General features: G+C 42.6%; 1 protein-coding gene and 1 long non-coding RNA gene across 4 annotated transcripts in view; one reads left to right on the top strand and one right to left on the bottom strand.

Moving 5' to 3' along the window:
- ADIPOR2 (adiponectin receptor 2) overlaps positions 1–25619 on the bottom strand; it is a 36872-nt gene that overhangs the window by 2950 nt on the left and 8303 nt on the right. For all 3 annotated transcript variants that reach the window (XM_083461815.1, XM_083461817.1, XM_083461816.1), the window contains exons 2-7: positions 20743–20978; positions 6746–6859; positions 5500–5671; positions 4065–4251; positions 3448–3635; positions 280–473 (exon numbers count right to left, since the gene is read on the bottom strand). In XM_083461815.1, coding sequence (XP_083317941.1) covers positions 280–473; positions 3448–3635; positions 4065–4251; positions 5500–5671; positions 6746–6859; positions 20743–20910 — 1023 coding nt within the window. In that variant the 5' untranslated portion in view covers positions 20911–20978. The remainder of the gene's footprint in view (positions 1–279; positions 474–3447; positions 3636–4064; positions 4252–5499; positions 5672–6745; positions 6860–20742; positions 20979–25619) is intronic.
- LOC310687147 lies at positions 10705–13229 on the top strand. Its single transcript, XR_014516270.1, has 2 exons — positions 10705–12028; positions 12881–13229. It is a non-coding gene; the product is annotated as an uncharacterized lncRNA (long non-coding RNA).

The following is a 25619-nucleotide window of genomic DNA, read 5'->3' on the forward strand; positions in this document are numbered from 1 at the left end:
GCCAGATATGCCAAGGCAGATACAGTGCAAATATTTTTCATTCTTGTAATGCCTACCAAGAGAAGGTTGCAGAGTTTCACGGGGTTTTAAAGTTAGCAGTTGCACAGCAGGGCTCCATTTTAGCCCAGAACTGAGCAGTAAGAGGCATTTATAGAACTGTGTCTTTATAGAGCTCGGCCACAGACCACAGTGATCCATCACTGCAGATATGCAGTAGGGATGGCATTAATGCCTCTCACCCTCCCTATTATGTGCCTGCCATCTATTAGCCATACTTACCCAGATGTCACACTTGCCCGGGAAGAACCTCTCCGGGATGCGAGCAGCATACAGTGCAGCGCCAGTGATATACAGGCAGGCCATGAGAGCCAGCCAGCCTATCTGCCCCATTGTGGCAGCCTTGAGGAACCCTTCCGTGATGACAAAGTGCAGGGTGGGGATGACCCCACTAAGGCCCAGAGCCAGAAACACTCCTAGGAGATAAGGGAAGTGGGACAGATTCAGCCTTGGACACAAGAGAAGCAGTGGCAGAGATGAGGGCAAACTGCCAAAGCTCAGGATCCCAAAGCAGAGCAGGAAGACTACTTGGGTGGTTGGTTTTTAGGGCCACAACCCATTTGGTCAACTAGACAGGAGCCCCTGATCAATCTGGGAACACATTTTTTAAAAAATAATGATTTCCATGTACTTCTAATCATAGTGCTAAATGTCATTTTAGAAGAGGCATTTTCTCTTCTGTTGCAACCAGGAGGCATATCCTCCTTCAATACTATGCCTGCTGCAGCACAGATACACACATACCACTTAAATACTAGATAAAGAAAGTATGCTTTTCCATTCCAAAGTCACCATTTAATTCAAGTGACTTTTATTATGCAGATCATTTAAAATTGCAATCAACCAACTATAATTTCTTTAATCAGACAAAATTCATTTTGTTGTAGAAAATGAAGTAAACCTGATTTCATTCTCAAGTGCCCTAAAATGTATACTACACACCCACTGTGCACAATTGTTCAAAATATGTTAATATACCTCTAGCTTTCTAAGCACACTAGAGACTGTAGCACAAGCCTTGAAATAAAGACTCCCTGCCGTGGGCTGTGAGTGGCAGAAAGAAACTTTGGCCTTCATGTACCACTGACTGACCAAAAAAATGCAGCACTTACATCAGTCGTGGAAGAATAAACTTCAAAGGTGTTTTGTCTGCTCCAGTCCACAGATTGAACTGACAGTTCGCGATAATTAAAACCTTCAATATTTGCAAAGTAGTATTCCCAGTACAGTGGTACCTCAGATTACAAACTTTGGGTTACAGACTCCGCTAATCCGGAAGTAGTACCTCGGGTTAAGAACTTTACCTCAGGATGAGAACAGCAGCAGCAGGAGGCCCCATTAGCTAAAGTGGTGCTTCAGGTTAAGAACGGTTTCAGGTTAAGAACGGACCTTCGGAACAAATTAAGTTCGTAACCAGAGGTACCACTGTACTAAGTTTCAATTGCTATATATTTCATCTCCTGATCCTCTGTATAAATTTACAACTTCCTGGAAGGTACAGAAATATTCTAGAACAAATTCTTCAAACTTCCAGCAAGCAAATGAGACTTTCCCCCCGAATTCATGACTACATTCACATTCTGTGTGTGCGCGCATTCAGACATGCAAGAATTTCACCTTCCCTCGGAGGAGTCCTTCCCATGCACTGCAACAGGAGTTACTGTTCCAAGTGTGCCTCCCAAATGGAAGGAGACAAAGCCCAGAGCAGCAATTTTTGTAGAGATTCAGCAAGTAGCATCCTCTGCACTGGAGTATCAGAAAAACCTAATCATTTCCAAAAGCAGAGATGGACAGAACAAAGTCTCCATCCTCCTGTAAAGATAGAATGGAAAGGAGGGCAGGCAGGCCAGAGCGGTGGAATAAGCATCTTGGCTAGGAGTCCTTGTCTTACTGGCCTTTTTTCCACCTGGCCAGGGAAGGCAGGGCCCTGACTCCAGCTACAAAAACTGAGGCTACTGAACAGATTGTTGGGCTGGGGGGTTGTTTAGGGTGTTTTGTTTGGAGGGGTGTGTGTTGCTGTTATTGATATAATGTTTTGTATCTTATTTTAGATCTTATGATCTATGTGGAAATGTTCAATTTGAATGTGTACTTTTATTTATTGTTGAAGATTACTTTTGCTATGTAATTATGTATTATTTTTTTCATGTTGTAAGCTGCCTTAAGCATGGTTTAAACTACGGAAAGGTGGCATACAAATAAGATGCTGAATGTGTGTATGTCTGTAACAGCAAACAGCTTCCCTGCAGGCAGATGTTTTTCGTCCTTAGATTCTTTTTCTTTCAGTACCCTCATGACAAAATTTGGAAACTACTGCACTAGAAGATGCATTTAGGGTTTTGATTTTAAACAATACCTTATCCTAAATTATCCTCCTGCCTGACTTTCTAGCTTCCTCAGACTTTGCCAGAATTTAGAGCCATTATGAAAGATGGCATCCAGCTAAGCTGATGAGTCATTTTCACAAATTGTGTTCATTGGACAGATGGCATTTACAGCCAGAATCCTTAACTTACTGTCATCCAAACAAGATGTCACATAATGAGTACTATAAGTTAATCATACAAAAAAAGGGGGGGGACAGTGCAAATTAAAACACACATGATGCAGGCACAAGGAATCTTGTGGCATCTAAATACCAACCAATTTATTATGTATCCATGAAGGGATGCCCATTTATAAGGTGCATGAAGTACTAACTACCCACAACTAGTGGATTCTCTGTACACATAAAGAATGCAGAGTGTAAACTTTTCAAGGCCTGTTTGGAGACTACATTTTGCTGTATGTACAGTCATACCTCATGTTATATTTGCTTCATGTTACGTTTTTTCAGGTTGCGTCCCGCAGCAAACTGGAAGTACTGGAAAGGGTTACTTCCGGGTTTCACCGCTCATGCAGGTGCAGTAGCGCTAAATCGCACTTCATGCATGCGCACAAGCGCCAAATTGCACTGCGCACCTGCACAGATACAGCGCATCAGGTTGCGGACTTTTCATGTTGCAAACGGGCCTCCGGAACAGAGGTACCACTGTATATCTGTCTGTACGCCATAAGCATGACTAATGGAAGGCAACACATCATGGAAGGGGACTTTAACTCACAAAAACTTGTGTCACTATAAATCTGAATATGGAACATTAAATAAGTTTTGTTGCAGACAGATATGGCTACCTCTCTAGAACCTGACATTATGCAAATATGACTGACAGATTAGGAGTGTCAAACTTTTTATCTATGAGCGCGCGCACACTCCGTTCAAAGTTACATTTTAAAAAATAGCACCATGCATAAGTAAGTTCAGCACTTTGTTCCAATTTGGAATAAAATTTCAGACCAAATCCCTTCATGTGGAGGAAAGCATTTTAAAAGTGATCCTTTGAGTCTTACCTGCTCGTACTCCTCGATACTGGGGGGTTGCAAACCTGTCCCATTGGGAAACTATAATGGCTGTGATGCCCAGGACACAGATGACAATCAAGTAGATGAAGCAGGGCTGAGGGTTGCAATAGAAGGAGTAGTAGAGCCATGGGACAAAACTGCCCATAATGAGGAGGGCGATGCCAGAGTAGTCCAGTCTAAGGCAAGGGAAGAGAGGGGGAAAGTTGTTTCAGGAAGGTCACATGAAATAGCCTGCTCACTGATTGCACAGCCTCCACAGCACCCAACAAGCCTAGCCTAGTTGCATCATTGTCCAGCTTCTGCTGCAAGACTTCTGTGGCTAATAAGGTTCCTACTGTGACCACCCCTAAACAGCAACTTCCAAATATTAGCAAAGGCAGACAAACCTTAGGAGAAGAGCTCTGATCTAAATTCTTTAATCTTGGCCTGCTAACCACAATGTCAGGAATATGGGCAGCCCATCAATGGCTGAAGTAGAGCTCTTAGGCAAATTCCAGTTTCTCAGCCTGGACCCAACAGCTAAACATTTATACACTGACAATTTTCATAGTGCTTCACATACATTTTCCGGCTATGAAGTCACACTGAACCACTACAATACTTACTTGGAGAATAGTCTTGAGACACCTTCTGAATGGCAGTAAACTGTGTGGAAGAGCCATGAGAAGGAGAGGCAGAGAATGGCTCCCAAGAAGAACACTCCAACCACTACCTTCTCTTGTACAGGTGCTACAAAGGACATGTTTGGCCGGAACATGTAAAAGATGCCCAGACACAGAAAGAACACACAACCTAAACAAAGAAAAATAAATGTTACAAGACCTGCCGAAGCTTGTGCGAGTGTAGCAGGAGAACCCAAAAAAAGCATCACAGCAAATTCAGTACACTTGAGAAATGTCATGTCACATTTCTGTAGATCATTTGACTTAACATTTGCAAATCATTGAGTGAGGTACTACATATGCTTTGAACAGCTTTGGGAAACCCCTGGCCACATTATGCACATCATGTTAAAATATGGTTTAGTGTGTTGTGCATGGATTGGAACATGGTGGAATGGGTGGCCTGATATAAAGCTGGAAACAGATTCAATTTGCTGTTTGTTTGCACTATTTCTCCCAAATATTATGAGGCATGGTGATGTAGCATACAGAAGTTGGGCTGGCACAATTATGACCAATCAATTGAACCAAAGGGCTTTAGGTTTATTCCAACCTAAATGTTCTGCCAAGCAAAACAGTTGCTGACAATAATGTTTAAAGTATGCAAGCTTAGCTCTAGTTCTGTCCTCCCCAATGAGCCAAACAGAATATGGTCACTGCAATGCCAACTGAAGCTAATTTGAGGCCTGTTCCATCATTAGTCCCAAGAGCCAGGAAAGGTCCAGTAAGCACAGGCAATTAAGCTTATTTCAAGGGCAATGCTGCAGTGAGAAAGCCACACAGAAGTACAAAGCACACAATTTTCCTGCAGCATTGCAATTCAGATGTCCCAGGTTGAAGCCTTGGACCAAGGTCTTGACTCAGAGCAGCACATGCATACCAAAGTGTTTACATTTTCTTCCTAAAAGCTGTTAGTGAACAGCAGTGTTGGAGCAGAAATCTGAATTATCTTTCTGGACAACAGGAAGAGGATTCATGTAGCTCTGCCAAGTCAATCTGAGCATCCTCAAAACATTATCAGTGATGGGGTGAGGGGAGTACAACACAAACAGAAAAGGGGGGATTTGCACATCTGAGTAATTCAAACCAAGTTAGTTGGTGCTGAACAAAGAGAAGTTATTCTACTGAACAGGCATTTAGTAAGATTACTGAAGGGGAAAGTCACTGCAACCCTTTGTCCAGGATTCATCTATGCAAGTATAATTCACCCCAAACTCTTGCCCAACATATCCTGTAGAGTCCTGTAAGATGTGCTCCAGGCAATCTTGCTCTTGCTATTGGATCAGCAGTAAATTCCAAAGTCTATTTCCTTTGCTTTTTAACTCAGTTATTAGTTATAAAAGATAAATTCATATGACATTTACATCCAAGTCAATACCTAGTAGGTGTGTCCAGATATTGCCGGTCTCTGTGTGTATTCTGAAAATGCTTTTGAAGCAAGCCCGGAAAGAGGGCATGGGTGGGCGGTGCCCATGCAACAGGTAATCGTTGTCCTTCAGCCAGTCGGGCAAGACGTCAAAGGGGATGACGCGCCATCTGCCCTCCCACACCTAAAGGGAGTAAGGAGGGCTTGTGTTAGTCCTCCTGTGGCAGTTTCCCAAGGAAATATACACATTAAATTTCAAATGGAAAAAGCAGTATAGAGAATAGTTCAGCCACTTCACTCTTCCACAAAATCCACCTTTACCACCACAAATAATTTTGAAATTAGTATGAAGTTTCAGGAAACTGAAAAAACTGCTCCCTGTAGTGTAACACATGAAGGCAAAGAAAAGCCAATCCAAAGAACCCCTCCATGAAAGTTTGGGAGCATGTTTGCCATTCTAAAATATGAATCACCCAAAGTCAAATATTCTGAGACTTCAGTGATAGGTGGAAAAAAGAAAGATGGTAACAATGGAGATTCATTAAAGTTGGGGTTCATATATTTGTAGAAATTTTGTTAATAAATCCTGCATTTCCAAGGTCATCCTTCCAGTTATGAAAAGATAGCAGCAAAACAAGGTAAAAATAATATTCTCTGTTCTGATTCTGACGTTAGAGCCAGACACCAGCATAAACTATTTCCCTTTAAAATTAGCCAAGGAAAGTCAAGACCAGTAATATTTACACAGCTCACAATGAATTTGTCCAGGGTGGCATTTCAATAGAACTGGCTTTTTTCACTTGGGACGGTGGACACAATGAGGCTGCTACACAAGGGAGACAAATGGTAATCTCCAAACAAAGATTTGCAAAGGCCTGAAAGAGAGTGTGTGGAAAAAGGTGACCTTGTAAATTAAAGTTCTCTGACCCAGAAACACTAGAAGCAGAGGGCATTATTCTGCTTGGACTTCCACAGATGTTTCAAAAAAGAGGCTCAACAGTTGTACCATCATGTTTAATCCTACATTTCAACGTGTAATCCCTATCGTGCTAAACTTTCTAATTCATCCAATTACTGGAAGCGCAAGATCCCAACACGTACAGTTGGCAGCATCAGCCAAGACAACAGAACTCCTTGATGGCCACCCACTGTGACTTGGCTCTTTGTTGCCAGAAGTGCATGCACTGCTAGCCAAAGGACCCAACAGCTGTGTGTAGCACACCAGAGCATGATGGGCACTTGCTTTGCAGCCTCTTACCTTACATACAAACTCTTCCATCCTCTCCATGGCATGGTGAGCTTGGAGAGGCAGCATCCCCATAAATCCTTCATCCTCATGAGCTGCATCATCGCTGCCAACATGATCAGAACTCTGAAACATAAAAGAATTGTTGAATAACAAGCAAAAACAAGTTTTGCTTTCAGTGACTTAACATGGAATTCTACTATCAAATATGAAGCCAGATAAGCACACAAGTGTAGAATGTTCAAAAGAAACATGTTCTCTAGCTGCATACTCCAGAATTAGGTTCTCTAGCCAATGCTGTTGAGCAAAATGCAATGGAGTTGGTGGTCCCCAATTTGTGCTATGGAAGGGAAGAGACTATTAGGTATAGCTGCCACTTTGTGATGCAGTAGCAAAAAAGGCTCATGCTATTCTAAGGCTGCATCAACAGAAATATAATGTCCCAATCAAGGGAAATAATAGTTTCACTCTATTTTGCCTTGGTTAGACCACACCTGGAGTACTGTGTCCAGTTCTCGACACCACAGTTTAAGAAGGATATTGAAATGTGTGCAAAGGAGGGTAACCAAGATGACAAAGGATCTGGAAATCGAGCCTGATGAGGAACAGTTGAGGGAAGTGGGTATGTTTAGCCTGGATAAGAGGAGATTGAGAGGAGATGTAACAGCCATCTTCCAAGCTTGTTGTCTCCTCTGGAGACTAGGACCCAAACCAATAGCTTCAAGTTATAAGAAAGGAGATGCTGAATAAACATCAGGAAGAACTTTCTGATGGTAAGAGCTGTGTGACAGTGGAAGAGACTGCCTCAGAAGGTGGTGGACTCTCCTTCAGTGGAGATTTTTAAGCAGAGGTTGGAATGCGGTCTGTCATAGATGCATTAGTTGAGATTCCTGCATTGCTGGGGGTTAGAATAGATGACCCTCTGAGTCCCTTCTAACTCTATAATTCTATGATTCTATTACTCCCTTTTAGAAAGATAGACAAAACTCTGAATTTGATCATGCTTTTTCCTTTCTTTCAATGTGAAATAAGATGCGGTTAACACAGCATGAATGCATTTTGCAGTTTGTTGCCCTTGCACAGATTATGTCAATCACCAACCTATTTACTAGAAAAGAACTGTTAAACAAACACAATTTGCATGCCTTTGCTTATGAGAATCCAGTTATTAACTACAACAATGTTTTAGGAAGAATCAGTGTCAGGCAAACTCAATGTTAAACTGATTCTCTTTTTTATTGTTCTTTGCTTTCCCCAAAACATCTTACAATTGCCTAACTGCAAGATTGCACACGAAGCTGCAGTAGACTTAACTGGGCCACTGGGCCCAGTGTTGTCTACTCCAACTATCAGGGGTTTCCTAGAGTCTCAGGCAGATGCCTTTCCCAGTCTAATAATGTGACAGTCTTTAAATGGAAATGCTGGTCACTAAAAATGGAACTTTCTTTAGGCAAAGCATATGAGCATTGGATAGTCCCTTTCCAACATTTAAGAGCCTCTTCAATGACCCAGGAAACTTAGTCAATTCTCATCTGTACCAGCCAACATTAGTAACTTTTAATTGAGGAGGCTCACACTGAGGCTGGCACAGAAAGAGTTCCTTTTCCAGTCATTTATGCATCTTCTGCCCGTTAATGTAGTTTTACAATACTGTAGCTCAAGATCAAAATCCTACCTATACTGTACAGAAGCACCATGCACTTTAAAGGACAGTCAAAGGTAAAGCCCTATATATACTAAGGTTTTTTAAGGGAGCAAATAATTTATTTCAGATTGACTATCATAAATGAAAACAAATCCTTAGTTATTTTCCCAATGTTATTTAATGTGGATTAGACACTTAAGCACTGTTTTGCTCCCACACAGTGTTAAGAATCTTTCTTATTAAATGTTCAGAGAAAACTTTGCTAACTATGCTTTCACTATAAAAAAAATCAAGTTAATCAACATAGGAAGAGCACTACTGGATCAAACCAAAGACTTACGTAGCCCAGCATTCCATTCTTACACTGGACTATCAGATGCTTATGAATCCTGCCAGAAGGACCTGAGTCCATTGAGAATTCAGAATCACCAATACAAAATCCTATAATTCAAAATAATTTAATCCGAGATCATTGAAAGTACATACAAATGTGCACCAAAGGTGATCTTAGCAGGATCTGTTCTTCCATAATAAACACCTACCTGCAAAACAGCCAAGCTGCTAGGTTAAAAATCAAGAGATTGGGTGGTGGAGGTAAGAGGAAGAATAGAGAAAAGAGGCAGATCAATTCTTAGTGAGTTTACTTTCTCTCCTTCTCACCAGTTTGGCAATCTTCCCATCTGTCAATATATTGCTTTTGGTTTTAAAAGGGATCTGGGAGAAAGCAACAGTTCAAACATAAATGAAAAGGGTACAGTTTCTTCCCTTTGTTTCCTGCAAGAATGAACAGAGAAGCTACGTAAGTGACTCAAGCAGGTCTTAAGATGGTCACTGGAGTAGGTCACTAACCCAGCTTACAGATTCTGTACTATTCAAAGCTGCTCACACTAAAGCAGTAACCAGCATACATACATCATCACTTACGCATGCTAGAACTCACCTCCACGTAAGGCTTTATATTGGTTAAGAGACCCACTCGAAAGTCACTAATGACCCATCAGAATGTACATGCAACTCTAGAATACTTGGCACACACTTATTCAAGCACACTGCTTACTGAGAAAATTCAAAATAAAAAAGTTCCTTCCAGTAGCACGTTAAAGACCAACTAAGTTAGTTCTTGGTATGAGCTTTCGTGTGCATGCACACTTCTTCAGATACCGAAGAATCTGAAGAAGTGTATCTGAAGAAGTGTGCATGCACACGAAAGCTCATACCAAGAACTAACTTAGTTGGTCTTTAAGGTGCTACTGGAAGGAACTTTTTTATTTTGACTATGGCAGACCAACACGGCTACCTATCTGTAACTGAGAAAATTCAGAATTTAACAGCAAATACAAATATATGAACTTGAGTCCATTGTGCTGCCTAAAACTGCAACCAGTTATTCTACAAAAGTTGTATGTGATAAACTGAATGGATTGCTGCCATCAAACAAAGAGGCATCTTCCTGGTTAAAATATGCAAGGCAGTGCAGCAGAGATGAAAGGATGCGGTGTGTTTGTTTGCCCTGCCTACAATTCCTGAGCTTTTTCCACTTCCCCTCATTCACAGCTAAGGAAGCTGTTTAGGCTTGCAATTTTACTTAAACATATATCTACAGTACTTCAAAACCGTTAAAACCCAGAAAGAGCTTTCAAAAAAAGGAGATTCCTTGTGCACCTTCAATAATGCACAAACTTTGAGTCTCACTATACTAGATCCGACAACAAAAAGAGAACCTAAGCAAGCAAGCAAGCAAGCAAAGCAAGCAGTTTTCTATACCAGTGTTTCCCAACCGGTGTGCCGCGGCACACTACTGTGCCGTGAGACACCGGCTGGTGTGCCGTGGGAGGGAGGCGGGCGAGTCGGGCGGCGAGAGGCGGCGGCGGCGAGGATCCGCGTCGAGCCGGGGGCGGCTCCGCGGTGGTGGTGCCGAGCGGCGGGGCAGCGCGCACAAAAGGGAGGAGCGCGAGACAGCGGAGGAGGAGGAGGCCGGCATGTCCGGGCAGCAGCAGCAACAGCAGCAGCAGCAACTCCCGCCGCCGCCCCCTCCTCCGCCCGCTATCGCCGCCACCACCACAACAGCCGCCGCCGCCTCAGCTGCCGCCGTCCCTCAGTCCCTCGCTCTGCTGCCTCCTCCCACCCCGGCAAGGGGAAGGGAAAAAACGTTCACTTTTGTGCGTCCCCCCCCCGGCGTGACGCTGCGCGCTGACGTCATGGGGCGGGGCTTTAATGGTGGTGTGCCGCGAGATTTTTTTCCGGTAAACAGGTGTGCCGTTGCCCAAAAACGTTTGGGAAACACTGTTCTATACTATATGGAAGCATGGTTCCACATACTCTACATGAAAACCTGCCTGAATAGCAGCTACAGCAATCCACATCATTAAAGATTCAGATGGTTCTTTTGCTCTACGCACTTGGATCTAGCTGTCAACATTTATTAAAACAGTAACTCTCCACAAGTGTATTAAAGCCCTTTAACACAGTTTGTAGACTGCAATGAGCTTGTCTACCAAGGATGCACCCTTTTAAAACCAAGTTTAATAAGCTATGCCTAGGTTTCAAGTTCGGCCAGCAGAATATCCCTTCCCCCACAGTTTTTCTAGTTTCTGAACACCTAGCCCATAACCTCAATTGTGGAGGATTTCACCTCTTCTCTACTGGCTTCAGTTAGTTTTTGAAATTGGACCATACTGGTCGTATTCACACATGATGCTAAGCCAAGTGGAGTTTGTCTGTCTTAATCATAACATGCTCATACTTTGTGCCGGTGTACCTAGCTCAAGCTCTTCCACCTCATTCCTCCCTTATGAGTGGAGAAACAGACCACGGGAAGGCTGGCTTAGTGTTGGATCTGAACCAGCACTTGTGATTTGTTTCTCTTCAAAAAAACATAGTCAGGAAGCCTAGAACAAACATTAGCCTTAGACTGGTTTGTTTGAAAAGTATAAAGCCACAAGCACTACTTTGAGCATAATGTTAAGCCAGCTACTCCATAGTTTGTCTGGGGACATATTATCTGGGGACCTATTAATCTGGGGATATTTATAGTACAGAAACTCACATTGGTTTTTATGGCAATACCTAACAGACACATGCTCCGTCCTTTCAGCCACAGAAAGTAATTATTAGGCAAAAATGAGAGAGGTCGGTTGTTTAAGTGTACAAACAGTAAAGTCAGGAACAGACAGGTCACCCATGTTCTGTTCTCTTCCCCAAATACTGCATTTGCAGATACATTATTGCAATGCAGTTCATTGGGAAGAGGGAAAGAGAAGCAAAGTGAAACATTTCAAGCCTACAACAGAGATTGCAGTATCTTGCAGCAATGTGACTCTGGAAGGAAGCTGTTCATCTAATTGATCACAAGGATATTTTGATTGGCTGCCAAATGGCTACATGGGCATGTTTGGTTCCAGGGACTCCGCAGCCTCATCACAATAGAGGTGAAGTGGGCAACATGTCACTCTGCAAGCAGACCATCTGGATGCAGTTAATTGCTATTCTGAAGTCAAATGCAGAGTGTAGCCATTTTGTCTTCAGAACTGGTGTTCAAGGCCACAGTGATCTATACTGACCTTCAACTATTAAGTCTTTTAAATGCTGCAAGTTACAGAAGATCAACTAAGTCTCACTACTTTTTTGGAGAAAGAAACTCATGGGGAAAGGTCGGTACAAGTCAGGCAAAGTGCAACAGTTAAAAGAACGCTTAGGATTTGTAGGAAAGGGTGTGGGTGTAAATGGTACTCTAGTAGTTAGTGGGCATTACCATACCAATCAAGATAGCTTCCCCACACATGGCATGACTGAGGATACTTACCTATGCACAAATCTACTCCCATTAGTATAAAAAAACTGCCCATGACAACAGCCATCATGGGACTAAGCACTAACATCACTCAGAAGAACACCCTGCCTTCAGGACAAAGGCATTCAGAATTCAAACAAGATGAAAAATAATGGAAAAGATAAGGCATAACAAAAAGAGTAGAGAGGGATGAAGTGAGGATAAGAGTTGTTATGAGAGTCCAGAAACCCTTTGTAAGAAATGGGGAAGAGGAGAGAACTGGCATAACTGGAGTGTACACATACTCCTTATAAAATAAGCTAGACAGGCTCCCTGCTTGTTGTCCTTCCGCCAACAGGTGAAGACTTTCTTTTTCCAAGAGGCTTTTGGGAACTGACTGCTTTTAATGAAAGGGCTGGTGCAGGGCTGTTTTTATTGTAATTATTGGTATGGTTTTAATATATTTTATATACATATATAGTTTTAATTCTATCAAGGTTTTGTTGTTTTATCATTATTGTTTTTTCAATGTTTTTAGCGGTTCTTATTTTTATCTGTAAGCCGCCTTGAGTCCTGTCAGGAAAAATGCAGGTTATGTATAAATAAATAAAAGAATAAATAGCCGCTTAGTACAGGCAAAGGCAGGAGCTAGACATGGGGGGGGGGGTAATTGTGAGACAGAATGAAGTTAGAGCCCTTGTATTAGTATATCACATTAACTGGTCTCCTTCAGTTATAAATGCAACTTAACAGAAGTCATGAGGGATCTGTCTCATGAAGAAAAAGGACAATGGATCTACTGATCAAAATATGATGTCTGCAAGATACAACAAACTCGTGAGGCAACCTAAAGGCTAACAGATTGATTGTGGCATAAGCTTTTCGTTGGCAGCCATGAAACTCAGCTACCCCTCTGGAATGTGTTAACAGGAATTAGAACTGTTCTCTGATCATGGGAGAGCTTATTACATATTTCAGGTTTTCTTTCCTTTTTCTTCTTAAAGCCTACAAATCACAAGCTTTATGATAATTTGTGTCTGGGCTTAAGCAGACATATTAAAGAGCTCCTTCGCTGCAGAGAATTCTTTCTTCCTGCGTGTTCACACATATTTCAGGTCACAGCAAATCTGTTTGCTGGTGTTCAACAGCAGTGCAAGAGATGGCTGTGTATGCATCTTATCTGGGGAATGACTAGGGCATTCTGACACTGGGCAGACTGAAGAACAGCACCTGCCCAAGAAGGCTCTTCCCCACCTCTTTTGTCCATATGCTAATTCCAAAAGCAGCTGTGCATGAGAGTGACAGGCTGCCTGGCATTTGACTTGCTAAGTAAAGCAACACTTCATATGCAAAGGGGGGGGGAATATGGGGGAAGGGAGAGAAAACAGGCTTATGAAGCATGCTAAAAGGAAACAAGATACATAAGAAATTATACTGCTCCAGAAAACCCTGCTTTCACCACCAGTAATTGCCAAAATACCTTTGCTAGCTCCCCCTTCTACCTGCTGCCAGAAAATGGAAATGTGATCTATTTGCTTGATGCAGTGTAACCTCTCTTACACTGCAAGAGTAAATGAACCAAATGCCTTCTTGTCTTTCTCCTACAATCAAACTAGGATCTCAACAAGTTATGGTTTATAAAAGCAACTGATGAGCAGCGGTTAGAAACTGGGATAGGAAATGCTAGGAGCCATGTGGCTCCTGGGACGTAGGTTGTGGGCACCAAAACAAAATGTCTAGGTGCCTTTTCTTTTCACCGGGGGGGGGGGGGGGAGTTGCCAAGAGAATCAGGGGGTCTGCAGGGTTGTGCAACAGCAAAAGACGTGTCTTTTGCTACTGCACTATCCTTCCAAAAACCTGATTCACCCGGCTGCGCTGTGCCCGGCAGACGAGCTGACTGCAGCCAGGCAGCTGGAGATGCTAAGCACCAAGTGTGGCTCCTGGACATCTCCATCCGGTCGCAAAAGATCAGTTGCCAGTCTAGACTAAGCTACACAAGCAACACCACACTACACAACTTTCCATGTTAAGTGAAAAAGTCTAGGACAGTGCATAGCAAACCTGGTAAAAATAATGGCAGAAGGGTATCCACCAAATCTCCACCTGCCTGTTTTTTAAAGATGTATTATGTGAAAACTTAATTATAATAGTTATTAAAAAACAAAACAAAACTCCACCGACCTCTATACAGTAAGGTCCTGTTTATTTCTAAAATGGCTGCCTCTTCCCTCAAGAGGACAATAAATTGGCAGAACCATGCATTGTGTCCGCACAAGATTACCTTTCAGATACTGGCCTTTAAAAATTCTTTTTAAAGTTCAGAGAGAAGGAATCCTAGAAAGTAATATTTGTTGCTATGAAAGCAGAAATAGCTCATCACTCACTGGGTAAAAGAAAACACAGAGGAGAAGCAGCAACAAGAGAAAAAAATACCAAGGGCATATATAGAACTTGCCTTTGCTGTATCCAAGACACTGAGACAATTCTATGCGTTTACTTTCCAAAACCAGTTCACTATATTAAAACAATGCAAAAGCAGGATCTAAAAGTGGAGAGGTTGTCCTATCATAACCAAAAAAAAGTAGAAAACATGGCAATTGAGAGATTGTGGGATGTAGTGTAGAGGCAGGGAAAGAAGGATTGTCTGAGCATATTATTTATAGAAATACAAAACCTTAATAAGGTGCAAATATGAGTAGCTGCCGTGCCTTGTCTCTTACATTTTATTATTTATTATTTAATAAAAATGTTTATATGCCACTGTACCATAAAAATGTATCACAGTGGTTTATAGCAATATAAAAACACAAAACTAGATAGCACAAAGAGCTAAAAACAAGTTAAAAGCAATAGTTGTAATAAACAAACAAACAAACAAACAAACAAACAAACAAAGAACATAATGGCATACAGCAGGTTGACCTTCCTCTTCCACACCAGGATGCAAAAGAAAGCAACAGGTTTCCAATGCCTTTCCTTAAGGATGAACTCTAAATCCCTTGTTCTTCAGTATTCATGTCAGTATTTTTTATTTGGTTTCTATTCTTTTCCTTCCCATTTTTACTATGCTTGAGCACAGTTTTTTTCACTTTCAAAGTAGGCTTACTAATGGATTCTTTCCAAAAGGTCAAACAGCTGAATTCAAGAGTCATGGAGGCCCTGGCTGCTTGACAAATGTTCCAGCTGGGTATCTGCCATGAAGAAGCCTTCCACTGACTGAAGAGTCAAGTGCTGCGCTTCATTATCCTCTGCACAGTACCAAATGCTTCAGAGCAAAGGACCCAAAATTTCACAGACACGCTTCTAGGCCACACACTGCAAGTGCACAGAGCACCACAGATGCAGGAACTTTTAGACAAAAACCACCATCAATCAAGAGCAGAGGGCTGTGGGAGCTGGGGGGGGGAAATGTGAAGAAAACAGCCTTTTGTTCCCTCTCTGTCATTGGAGGATTATAGAAAAAAGGGAGAGAGTCAAGTGCAGGTTTTCAGGGCTGTACATAAAAAGCCCATTCATCAGGTGATAAAAGTCACATGCATTTGATTGTGTCAGTTTAACAAAGTCACAGTGAGAACCATTTCTTTAGGAGATATCAGTGACTGAAGAACAGCAGGGAGAACAAAGACACTCCAACCATTCAAATAGCAAAGGGCAAAGGAAGATAAATGCCATGAAGGAGGCCAGACAGTCCGGCACAGGGCAGAAAAAAGCACCAACAGCTTAAGAAAACGTGAATATTCACTAGAGCAACTTTTGCCAACCTGGTGCCCTCCATACATTTAGGACTAAATTTCCCATTAGCCCCAGCCAGCGTGCTGACTGGGCAAAACGTCAAGGGGGTACTAGCTTAGCAAAGGTTCCTCTAGAAGATTTACACCCACCACAGTGAAAATAAAAATGTGTACAATAAATAATCCAACTATCATTTGCATGCCTGAGGACAGTCTGAATTATCACCTGGCACCCCACAGGCTTTCTTTCTTGGAGAAGTACTCCAATACCACTGTGGAAAAGATGTGCTTTCCTCCGTCAGAGGGAAACAGACACACGGTAGGGTAAAGGTGATCCAATAAGCGTCACTCAGCTTTAAAACAGGAAGTCTTGCTGATTTCAAAACGTATTTTAAGTAAACATGCTAAAAACTTGCCAAACTATTTCTCCATAGAAAAGGAAACTGAACACACAAGCAGTATCAAATACAAATGCATTTCACAGTGCTTAGACACGCAATGTGAATAACTGACATTTCCTTTTTCAAGAGTGTTTTGTTAAGTGCCTGAACATTAACAGAAAAAATGCCAATTGTCGGAATTAACAAAAAGGTGCTGCTAAAAAATTCTGATACAAGAACTTTTCATCACCATGATGTGCCCTCCCCAACAGACACTTCAAAGGAAACAGGTCTAGCATTGTCACAACACTGTTAATACTCATAACGCTTTACGGTTAAGATTTCTGTCTTGAAGCTGGATAGGCAAGATCAATTGGGAGAATTAGAGGGCCACTTCAGACCCACCTCCCACAAGCTTGCCTTACTATCACAGACTAGCCCATTCACCTCAAGTCTCTATGGGAAGGATCAGCAGTAGCTAGCATCACTGTACACGTGCCATTTACCGTATTTTTCGCCCCATAGGACGCACCGGCCCATAGGACGCACCAAGTTTTTTTGGGGGGGAAATAAAGAAAAAAAAGTTATTTCCCCCCCAGGAGCTTGTGGGGCCGGCAGCGGGGAGAAGCGCTCTTCTCCCCGCTGCCCGTCTGCAGACCAGGTCCGGGGACAGCGGGAAGACGTGCTGCGCCTCCCAGCTGTCCCCGGAGCTTGCGGGGCAGACGGCAGGGAGAAGCACTCTTCTCCCCGCCACCCGCCTGCATACCAGGTCCGGGGACAGCGGGAAGACACGCTGCGCCTCCCAGCTGTCCCCAGAGCTTGCGGGGCTGGCGGCGGGGAGAAGCACGCGTCTCCCCGCTGTCAGCCTCCAAACCACATCGGGAGACAGTGGGATGGCGGCGTTCTGCCTCCCCGCTGTCCCCCGACCTTGTGGGGCTGGCGCTGCGGCTCTCCTGGAGCCTGGAGAGCGAGAGCGGTCGGTGCGCACTGACCCCTCTCGCTTTCCAGGCTTCAGCGAAAGCCTGCATTCGCCCCATAGGACGCACACACATTTCCCCTTCATTTTTGGAGGGAAAAAGTGCGTCCTATAGGGCGAAAAATACAGTATTCTGGGTGGGGCCTGTGCTGGAGCAGCACAAAGTGATTATGAAGTGGCAAAGTGTGAAGGAAGGAAGCAGTGCAGATAAATTTTCAAGGAGGAAGACAGCATAATAGCATGGGCCAGGTATAAGGCAGCTTTTGATTTGACGTTACTTCCTAAAGTTGAAAACCTTCTATAACACCTCCACCCTTCACTTCGGCCGAGGCTGCCTTCTAAAATCGTAGATCTAGAATATCTTACTTAATGGTGTCTTTTTCATTTGATAATGAAGGGGGAGGGAGGAAAGAGAAAGAGGATTAAGAGTGCACAATCCTATGTATATCACTCAGTAGTAAGTTATGCTGAATTCAAGGCAGCTTACTCTCATTTGTGTGCAAGATGGGAGGCAAGGGAGGGGGAAGGAGGGTTCTGAGCATTATTTTCACTTGAAAATCCTGTGACACTTCCACATATAGCAGATCTACAAGACCGAGGTTCTGAAAATGCCTGAACAGTATAACAATGGTTCTGTTCTGAGAGTGCCTGTTGGAATCATGCATAGGATTAGGTTGCAAGAATATCAAAATGAAGCATGCCTGCTTTCATTCTTTCCTTTTCTACTAGTACCGTATTTTTCGCCCTATAAGGCGCACCCCCACCTCATAGAAAAGCCCACAGAAGCCGTGCAGCCTTTAAAGAGCGGCTCCTGCAGGCTTTTCGACCCAGCTTGTGGGGCTGGCGATGGGGGGAAGCGGGGTCGGGGAGCAGCGCGAAGGCGTCGCTCGCCTTCCCGCTGCCCCCCATCCTCTGGAGCTGGCAATGGGGGAAGCGCTGCTTTCCCCCACCGCCAGCCTCAAAGCGGGGTCGGGGAGCATCGCGAAGGCATCGTGCGCCTTCCCGCTGCCCCCCATCCTCTGGGGCTGGCGATGGGGGGAAGTGTTGCTTTCCCCCACCGCCAGCCTCAAAGAGCAGACTCTCCTGGCTTCAGCAAAAGCAACATGAAGCCTCCGGAGCAGGCTTCAGAGGCTTCGCCTTGCTATCACTGAAGCCAAGGAGCCTGCATTTGCCCCATAGGACGGACACACATTTCCCCTTCATTTTTGGAGGGGGAAAAGTGTGTCCTATAGGGCAAAAAATACGGTAAGTATCAGATACTTTCACTTGGGCTAATCAGTGTGGGGAGGGTGTATCCAAGAATGGAGGGTTGGCAGGAACTTCTAAAAGGTATCCTTTCTGCACTTAGAACAATATAAACAATAATAATCACTGTAACCAGGTTTTATATAGTAATTTTAGAGCTTGGTGCTAATAAAACCAAGGGCCTTCTTGGTGGCTGCTCCTAGACTTTGGAACCCCCTACCTAGAGCAGTTAGACTGGTTCTCTCCTGGTTGTCCTTCTGCCAGCAAGTGAAGACTTTCTTGTTCCAACGGGCTTTTGGGAAATGACTACTTTTAATGAAAGAGTTAGCACTGTGGTATTTTTATCGCAATTATTTGTATAATGTTAATAGATTTATATATGTATATAGTCTTAATTCTATCCATGTTGAATTGTTTATTATAGATTGTTTTTTCTATGTTTTAAACAGTTCCTATTTTTATCTGTAAGCTGCCTTGAGAGTCCTGTCAGGGAAAAGGGCAAAGTATAAATAAAGTAACACAGGTGTAAATTGTGTTACTGTACAAGCAGACCACTTCAGTGTATGGTTTCATCAGAAGATGTAGCTAGTAATCAAAACTAGCTCTGTCGCCAAGCAGCCACTCCCAGTAGTGACTGGATGTGGCAAAACAAAAAGAAAGAGTAGATCCCACAAACCAAAAGCTTGTCTCCTCCATTTGAAGCATCTGTTCCTTTGTGTAAGTTTGCTTTCTCTAACTACTAATTCAGTGCTTATTTCCTGTGCTCTTAGCCACTTCTTTTCTGCACCTACACAAAATTTATTAGTAAGGATGGGTAAAGGTACCCCTGCCCGTTCGGGCCAGTCGTGTCCGACTCTAGGGTTGCACGCTCATCTCGCTCAAGAGGCCGGGAGCCGGCGCCGTCCGAGGACACTTCCGGGTCACGTGGCCAGCGTGACAAAGCTGCAACTGGTGAGCCAGCACCAGCGCCGCACACGGAAATGCAGTTTACCTTCCCGCTATAAAGCGGTACCTATTTATCTACTTGCACTTAGGGGTGCTTTCGAACTGCTAGGTGGGCAGGAGCTGGTACTTACGATCAGCAAGTCCTAGGCACTGAGGTTTTACCCACAGCGCCACCCGCATCCCTTACCCACAGCCTAAGAATTTTCATTCTTACAAGTTGCACAACAGGCTTTAAATGAACCCTACATCAAAGCATTGGCATTAGACATTTTGTTAGAAACAGAACCTGAAGCCAGTTACCTTTTTTCCTTTACAAGGTTTTTAGGCAATTCCACATACATGTAATATTTGTTTATGCCAATGTATTATGCCACCCAAACCTTAGCAATGGTCCCAAACAGAACTTAAAGTCAGAGTGAACTTACAAATGTTCTTATACTTTATTACATATCATATAAAAATATATGTTCTCTTCCCATTTGGGGGAAGGAGGAAAAGGGGAATTTCCTGTAATGATTAGAAAGCCAATTACATTTATTAAGTGCCTTACAGTCATTATGATACTGACTGCTAAACCATCAGCCTAGCAATGGATTTAAATGATACTATTAATACTCCTGCCTGGAAGTAAACAGACCTTCTAAATCACTTGGCTGAGTGTTGGAAAAACTAGGATAGGATCACTGGACTGCTTTGTGTGTGTGTTTATATATTGGTACATCAACTAGAACTGATACAAGGAAGCTAAATTGAAGGGTTATTGTTTCTTGGGTTTTCTCCCAATGACACAACTGAAGGAGGTGCTGTTCTACTTGCACCCTGTGTTCATATGTGGAGGCCAAACTAAACACTCTTGGATCCAACAATCCTGTTGGATTCCTAGGTAGCAGCCTGTGACAGAGGACTTTACAGCAACTTTGGAGGTAGACTGACTGTGCCCCTCTCTCAAAACCCTTACAACTTATTATAAGCCCTGGTAATAAGTTCACCTTCTTTTGAGATTCTTGTGCAGGAGACAGTTCAAGAACTTCAGTTGCTCCAGTACACAGCGGTAAGACTTGTCAAGATTCTCCAACATGAAGTATATTTGACACACACAGTAACAAAACCACTGGTTACCTGTTCATTTCTGGGATAAATTCAAGATGCTGGGGTGTTGTTGTTTTTAAAATCCCTTAATGGCCTGGGTCTTGGACACTGTGGAATAGCCTTCTCTGATAAGAACCATACCCCTATAATTGTTAACTTATCCCTAAGTTGTTCAAGAAGGTTTGATGCAACTCCCTGGCTAGATTTCAGAGTACCAATTATTATTTACCTTTTCCAGTTCAGAAGATTCAGGTGGCTCCACTAGGAGGGACCCCTGCTCACTGGATTGGTCACTATCAAGGATTTCCTGCCCAGCAGGATCGGGCATGTGTCCCTTCCTGAGCCGTAGTGCTGGCTCCAGAATGCTGCCATTCCCGAGATCCGTTGATTCGTTCATGAGACCAGGGTCTTCTCAAGAAAGGTTCTTATTTTCTCTGGCAAGAAGCGATGACAGATTGGCTAGTCCTGAAAAAGGAAACAAAACTGTCATTCATAAACTTGCCACCCTATAATTATGTTAACATCCAACTTATAGTCACTTTTGAAGATGCTGAAAGCCAATCATGGAGAATTCGCATTTCCCTAGGACTGAAGTAAATAAGCTTTAGAGGAGCATCTGTGGTGTTATGAAAGGTAAAAATTACCAATTCCATGATTCAATTTAAATACAGAGCTTTTTAATATGTAGCACCAATCCACTGCAAAACAATGTGGATACTGTTCACTGCAAACCCTATCTTGACATTTGGTTCTCAGTTAAGCATGATCACAAGACCAGAGGTTATAGCACAAGGTTCTGTCAACACACCAAAGCATGTGTCTTATACACCTCCTAAAGGGAGTGAAGACTACCAAAGACTAGTCAGAAATACTTGTAAATGTAATCATTTTGATAGGAAAATCTTGTACTCAGCTGACATAAGCTTAAACAAGTATCTTGAATGGTCTCCACTTCTGTATTGTATGTGCATGTCACAAATGGAAGACAAAGGTTTTGCAGAGACTTTATAGCTTGTAACTAATCTTCAAGCTTTAATTAGTAAGAAGCTTTAACTGATTAATCAGGCAGGGCAATTTTAATGATGAGTCAGGGAAGACACCTAATCATTGTTCAAGGTTGTTCTGGTGTACAGTAAGCCTGCAATTTATATGGGAGCTATGATCTGGGGATCACACCTAAAGCCAAAATTGCCTATAGTCAAAATCCATTAGGTTCAAGTGGGATTGCCAAAGCCATTACTCCTGAAACCCTGCCCCCTTTCTGCCATGTCATACATAAAGCTGAATGTGTGTACATTGCAGGCTTGCTGTATTAACATACAGGAATAAAAAACTAAATACAGAAAAAGGCCTTTTACAATGATGGACAGCTTTTGTATTTTAAGTTTTCTCTCAAATCTTATGGCTCTTGAGGTTTTGCTTATACGCAAATTTAATCAATTATCTTTTTAAATGGCAGATTAACAGACACCCCACTATATCAGACCTCAATTATACAGGGTGAGTCTTTTAAAAGAGACCTCGTGGAACATGTGTACTCTGTATCCACAGGCCCTCTTTTAAAGGACTCACCCTGTATATTCACTGAATGTTATTTTGCATCATCCAGCTGCAGGTAAGAGTGTGCTGTTTGTAGTGGAGATTAGTGTTTAATTGCTGGCTGAATGAATGCAGCTCTGGGGAGTGGTCCAGGGCCTGTCACACTATGAGAGCAGCTCCTGCCATGGGCGGTGGGCTCGACTCCAAATGGGTTTGCCATTTTGGGTCATAATTTCAAGGAGACACAGGGTCAGGGATGCTCCACACTGTCAGTTAGGCTATAGAACTGTAGGCCAGGCACTGCATGAGATAGGCCTATGACCCTCAAAGAGGGTGTGAGCCATTTTTAAAAAATGGCTATAGTAGGCAGGTGTATGGAAAGGTTTGCCAGTCCATTTTAGAAGGGAACGGAGAGTGTTGGGGTTACACACAACTAATTCCCAGTGTTAGAAACTAAGATATGAAAGCTAGAAGCCAAAATGGCACCTTAAACCTAGGTTATAGGCACAGCAACGGAATGTCTAGGCACCCTTTTTTATAACAAGAATACAAAGCTGAAAATTAATTATCTTCAGCTAAAATCTTATATTCATTTTTCACATGGTCTAGTCCTCATCTGAAGACTGCAGTAACAAAGCCATGCTTCCCCTGCCTGTCCCCCTAATATTCTAATGGTCTCTTCTCCAGTCTTCAGAGGAAGTAGGGAGGCAGAAAAAGGTCCTCCTTTCCTTCCACTCTACAAATTTAATCTGAAATCTTAGGTGCAGTACTGCGCCCTAAGCTCAGAAACTGCACACGCTAATGAAATTCCTTGTCGTAAAATGCGCCTAGAACAGTGGGAGTTTCGAACACTGCTAATTCTAAAAAGAGACTCCCATAAAGCTAGTTGCTAACACAGTAGAAGCTGGCAATTATCTCTAAATTACACAACCAGATTTTTCACATTTTATTTCCCCACTATGCCATAAAAGCATTGTGCAATTTCTATTTACAATGCCTACTCTTTACTCTTAGAAGAGCATGGAGACCACCATGATTTAGGCAGCTCACACATCCTTAAAACCAAATCTAGAATCCCAGGTACATGTCCCAACAGCAATGGGATTTATGAAAAGTGAACTACAGCTACCTACATCGTGAAGCTTTCTGTCAAAAGCTAAAAAGCCAAAAGAAAAGCTAAAAAGCCCAAAGAAGAATACACTAACCATATATTTCAAGATTTTAATACTGTGGTTGCCTGATTATATACACAAATGTATGTACACATACTCTAGGAGGGCAAGAGTGTTCTGGGTGGGTGGAGGTTTTTCTGTTTATGGCAACCTAATAACCTAAGTCTAAAGTGGGGGAAAGAGCTTTTTCCAAAGCATTTCCAAAGCATTTTATTCCTACATTAACTGTTCAAATGCTCTAACAATAGGACATTACTGTAACCAGAGCACTAATAAAAGCAGCATCATGCACTACATTCAAAAAGTAGAGAGCCCTTAGAGAATCATGCAATTCACCAAGACGTTTAACTATTTTATATAAAAACAACAACCATCAACTTTTCTTCTGCAAATAAAGACCAGTCTCCTGGGGGAAACTTTAATGCCTGACATACTAATACCAAGAATTCCTAGGTCTTTCTGCTTTATGGAGTAGGAGCCCATCTGAGGTCACTTTCAATGTAACAATGAGAATGTGTACAGTTCCTTTTTGTCAATGGGGGAAGTAACACTTTGCTAACAAAGAGACATCAGTAATACCAAGACTCCAGCAGGCAGAATGTGTGTCCCCAACAGCTGCTTTTTGTTACCTGTAAACTGCTGATAAACACAATAGCTGAGTTTTTCAAACAGCAAATTGCCTAGGCAGACAACAAAGTATTAACAGACAAAAATAAAGGTGTCCAGGGACTAGTAAAATTCCACAGTTGTCTCCAACACAGAACTTGCATACAACATGGCCTCTGATAAAATGCAATGGCAATATGGACAGACAGTGTGCCTGGCTGTTAACCAGAAGGTTAGTGGCTCAGGCCCACCCAGGGATGGCTATGGGCAGGATTTCTGCATTGTAGGGGGTTGGACTAGATTATTTTTGGGGTTCCTTCCAACTCTATAATTCGTGTTTGAGGTTTCTTTTGAGAGCCAGGAGATTATTTACAGAACTGTTCTCAGTAGTGTATAGTGTCTGTCTGTCTGTCTTACACACACACACACACACACACACACACACACACACACTATCTCAAGCCCTGTCAACTCACACTGGCCAGGGCAGAAGGTGGGTCGAGTTTCACTATGACAGCACCAGGGCTGGTGTAGCTGAGGATCTCTTGGAGATCTGCAGAACTTTGGATCCAAAGCCTTCAATTTCAGGGCTTTCTTGTTAGCTATTACCTTTCTGCCAGATAATGTCAGCAGTAAATAGAGGTGCATACAATATTTAACCTTTAGCACTAGAAGCACATATGCACCTTTGGTCATGGAAATGCTCTTCCGTGTGCTACAGTCATTTTAAGTTATACAACCAAGGACTGTAGCAGCAGATAAGTGAGATTACATCACCCATGTTAACTGAAACACACGGCTAGAAAAACACCAGTTCTCCTTTCCTCAAGTTTGTATGATTGGTAGAAGGAATGTGCTTTGAAAAGTGTTCCAAAAATGCTTTCCTGTTCCCTACTTTCTGTTAACAGTTACTGCCATTATTGACCATTAGGGGAAGAGAGTATAAGCATCTTAAAAATTCAATTAACTAGCTATCTTAATACCACAGTGATGCAACCAGAGCAACTTCAGATTATGCAACAACAGACCTTGAACAAGTAGTTCAGACATATACAGCAATTAAGGGGTGAAACTGTCCAGCAATGCAGCCATTATAGACTAGTAACTTTTTCATGTGGAATCAGATATAGAATTGTGTTTGCTCTGCTTACAAGTGTGAGGTCATGTGCTAATTTTAGTTATAACTTGGGTTTGCAAACTCAGAGTTGCAAAAGGTCTGCCCTTTGTACTTTTTATGCAGTAGAGTTACACAAGAGATAAGATATGTGGTTTATATAATAGATTTCTCAGACAATTAGAATCTTGTATGGAAGAGGGCTGAATCACAAAGATAAATACACAAGTTAATATTAGTACAAGTCATGTCCATTGGTACAGGGTGAACCATATAATGTCATTCTAATATAATGTTACAGTTAAAGAAGGGCATTCTTGAAAATATATTAAGTGATGCTATCTGAACATTAATCCCATATGCACATTCCAGATCAAGATAAGAATCAGTTGGTGCAGTTAAAAAAAAAAGCACTTTAGGCAGCACAAATATGGCATGGCTATGAGCAATGGCCCCAATGGAAGATTCACAGGCATGGCCTGACAATATCCCTCAGAGCAGTGGTTTTCAACCAGTGTGCCATGGCACCCTGGGGTGCCTTGAATGATGGTCAGGGGTGCCGCAGCAACACTGGTCTCTGCTCCCGTTTCCTTCCCTCTCTCCTCTGATGCCCCCTCGCATCTCTGCCTCCCAAAGGCTTGCACAACTGTTTATTGCAGTAGCCCTGGCTATAAG

Source organism: Podarcis liolepis (genome assembly GCF_965112155.1).
Source record: "Podarcis liolepis genome assembly, chromosome: 10".
NCBI lineage: Eukaryota > Metazoa > Chordata > Lepidosauria > Squamata > Lacertidae > Podarcis > Podarcis liolepis.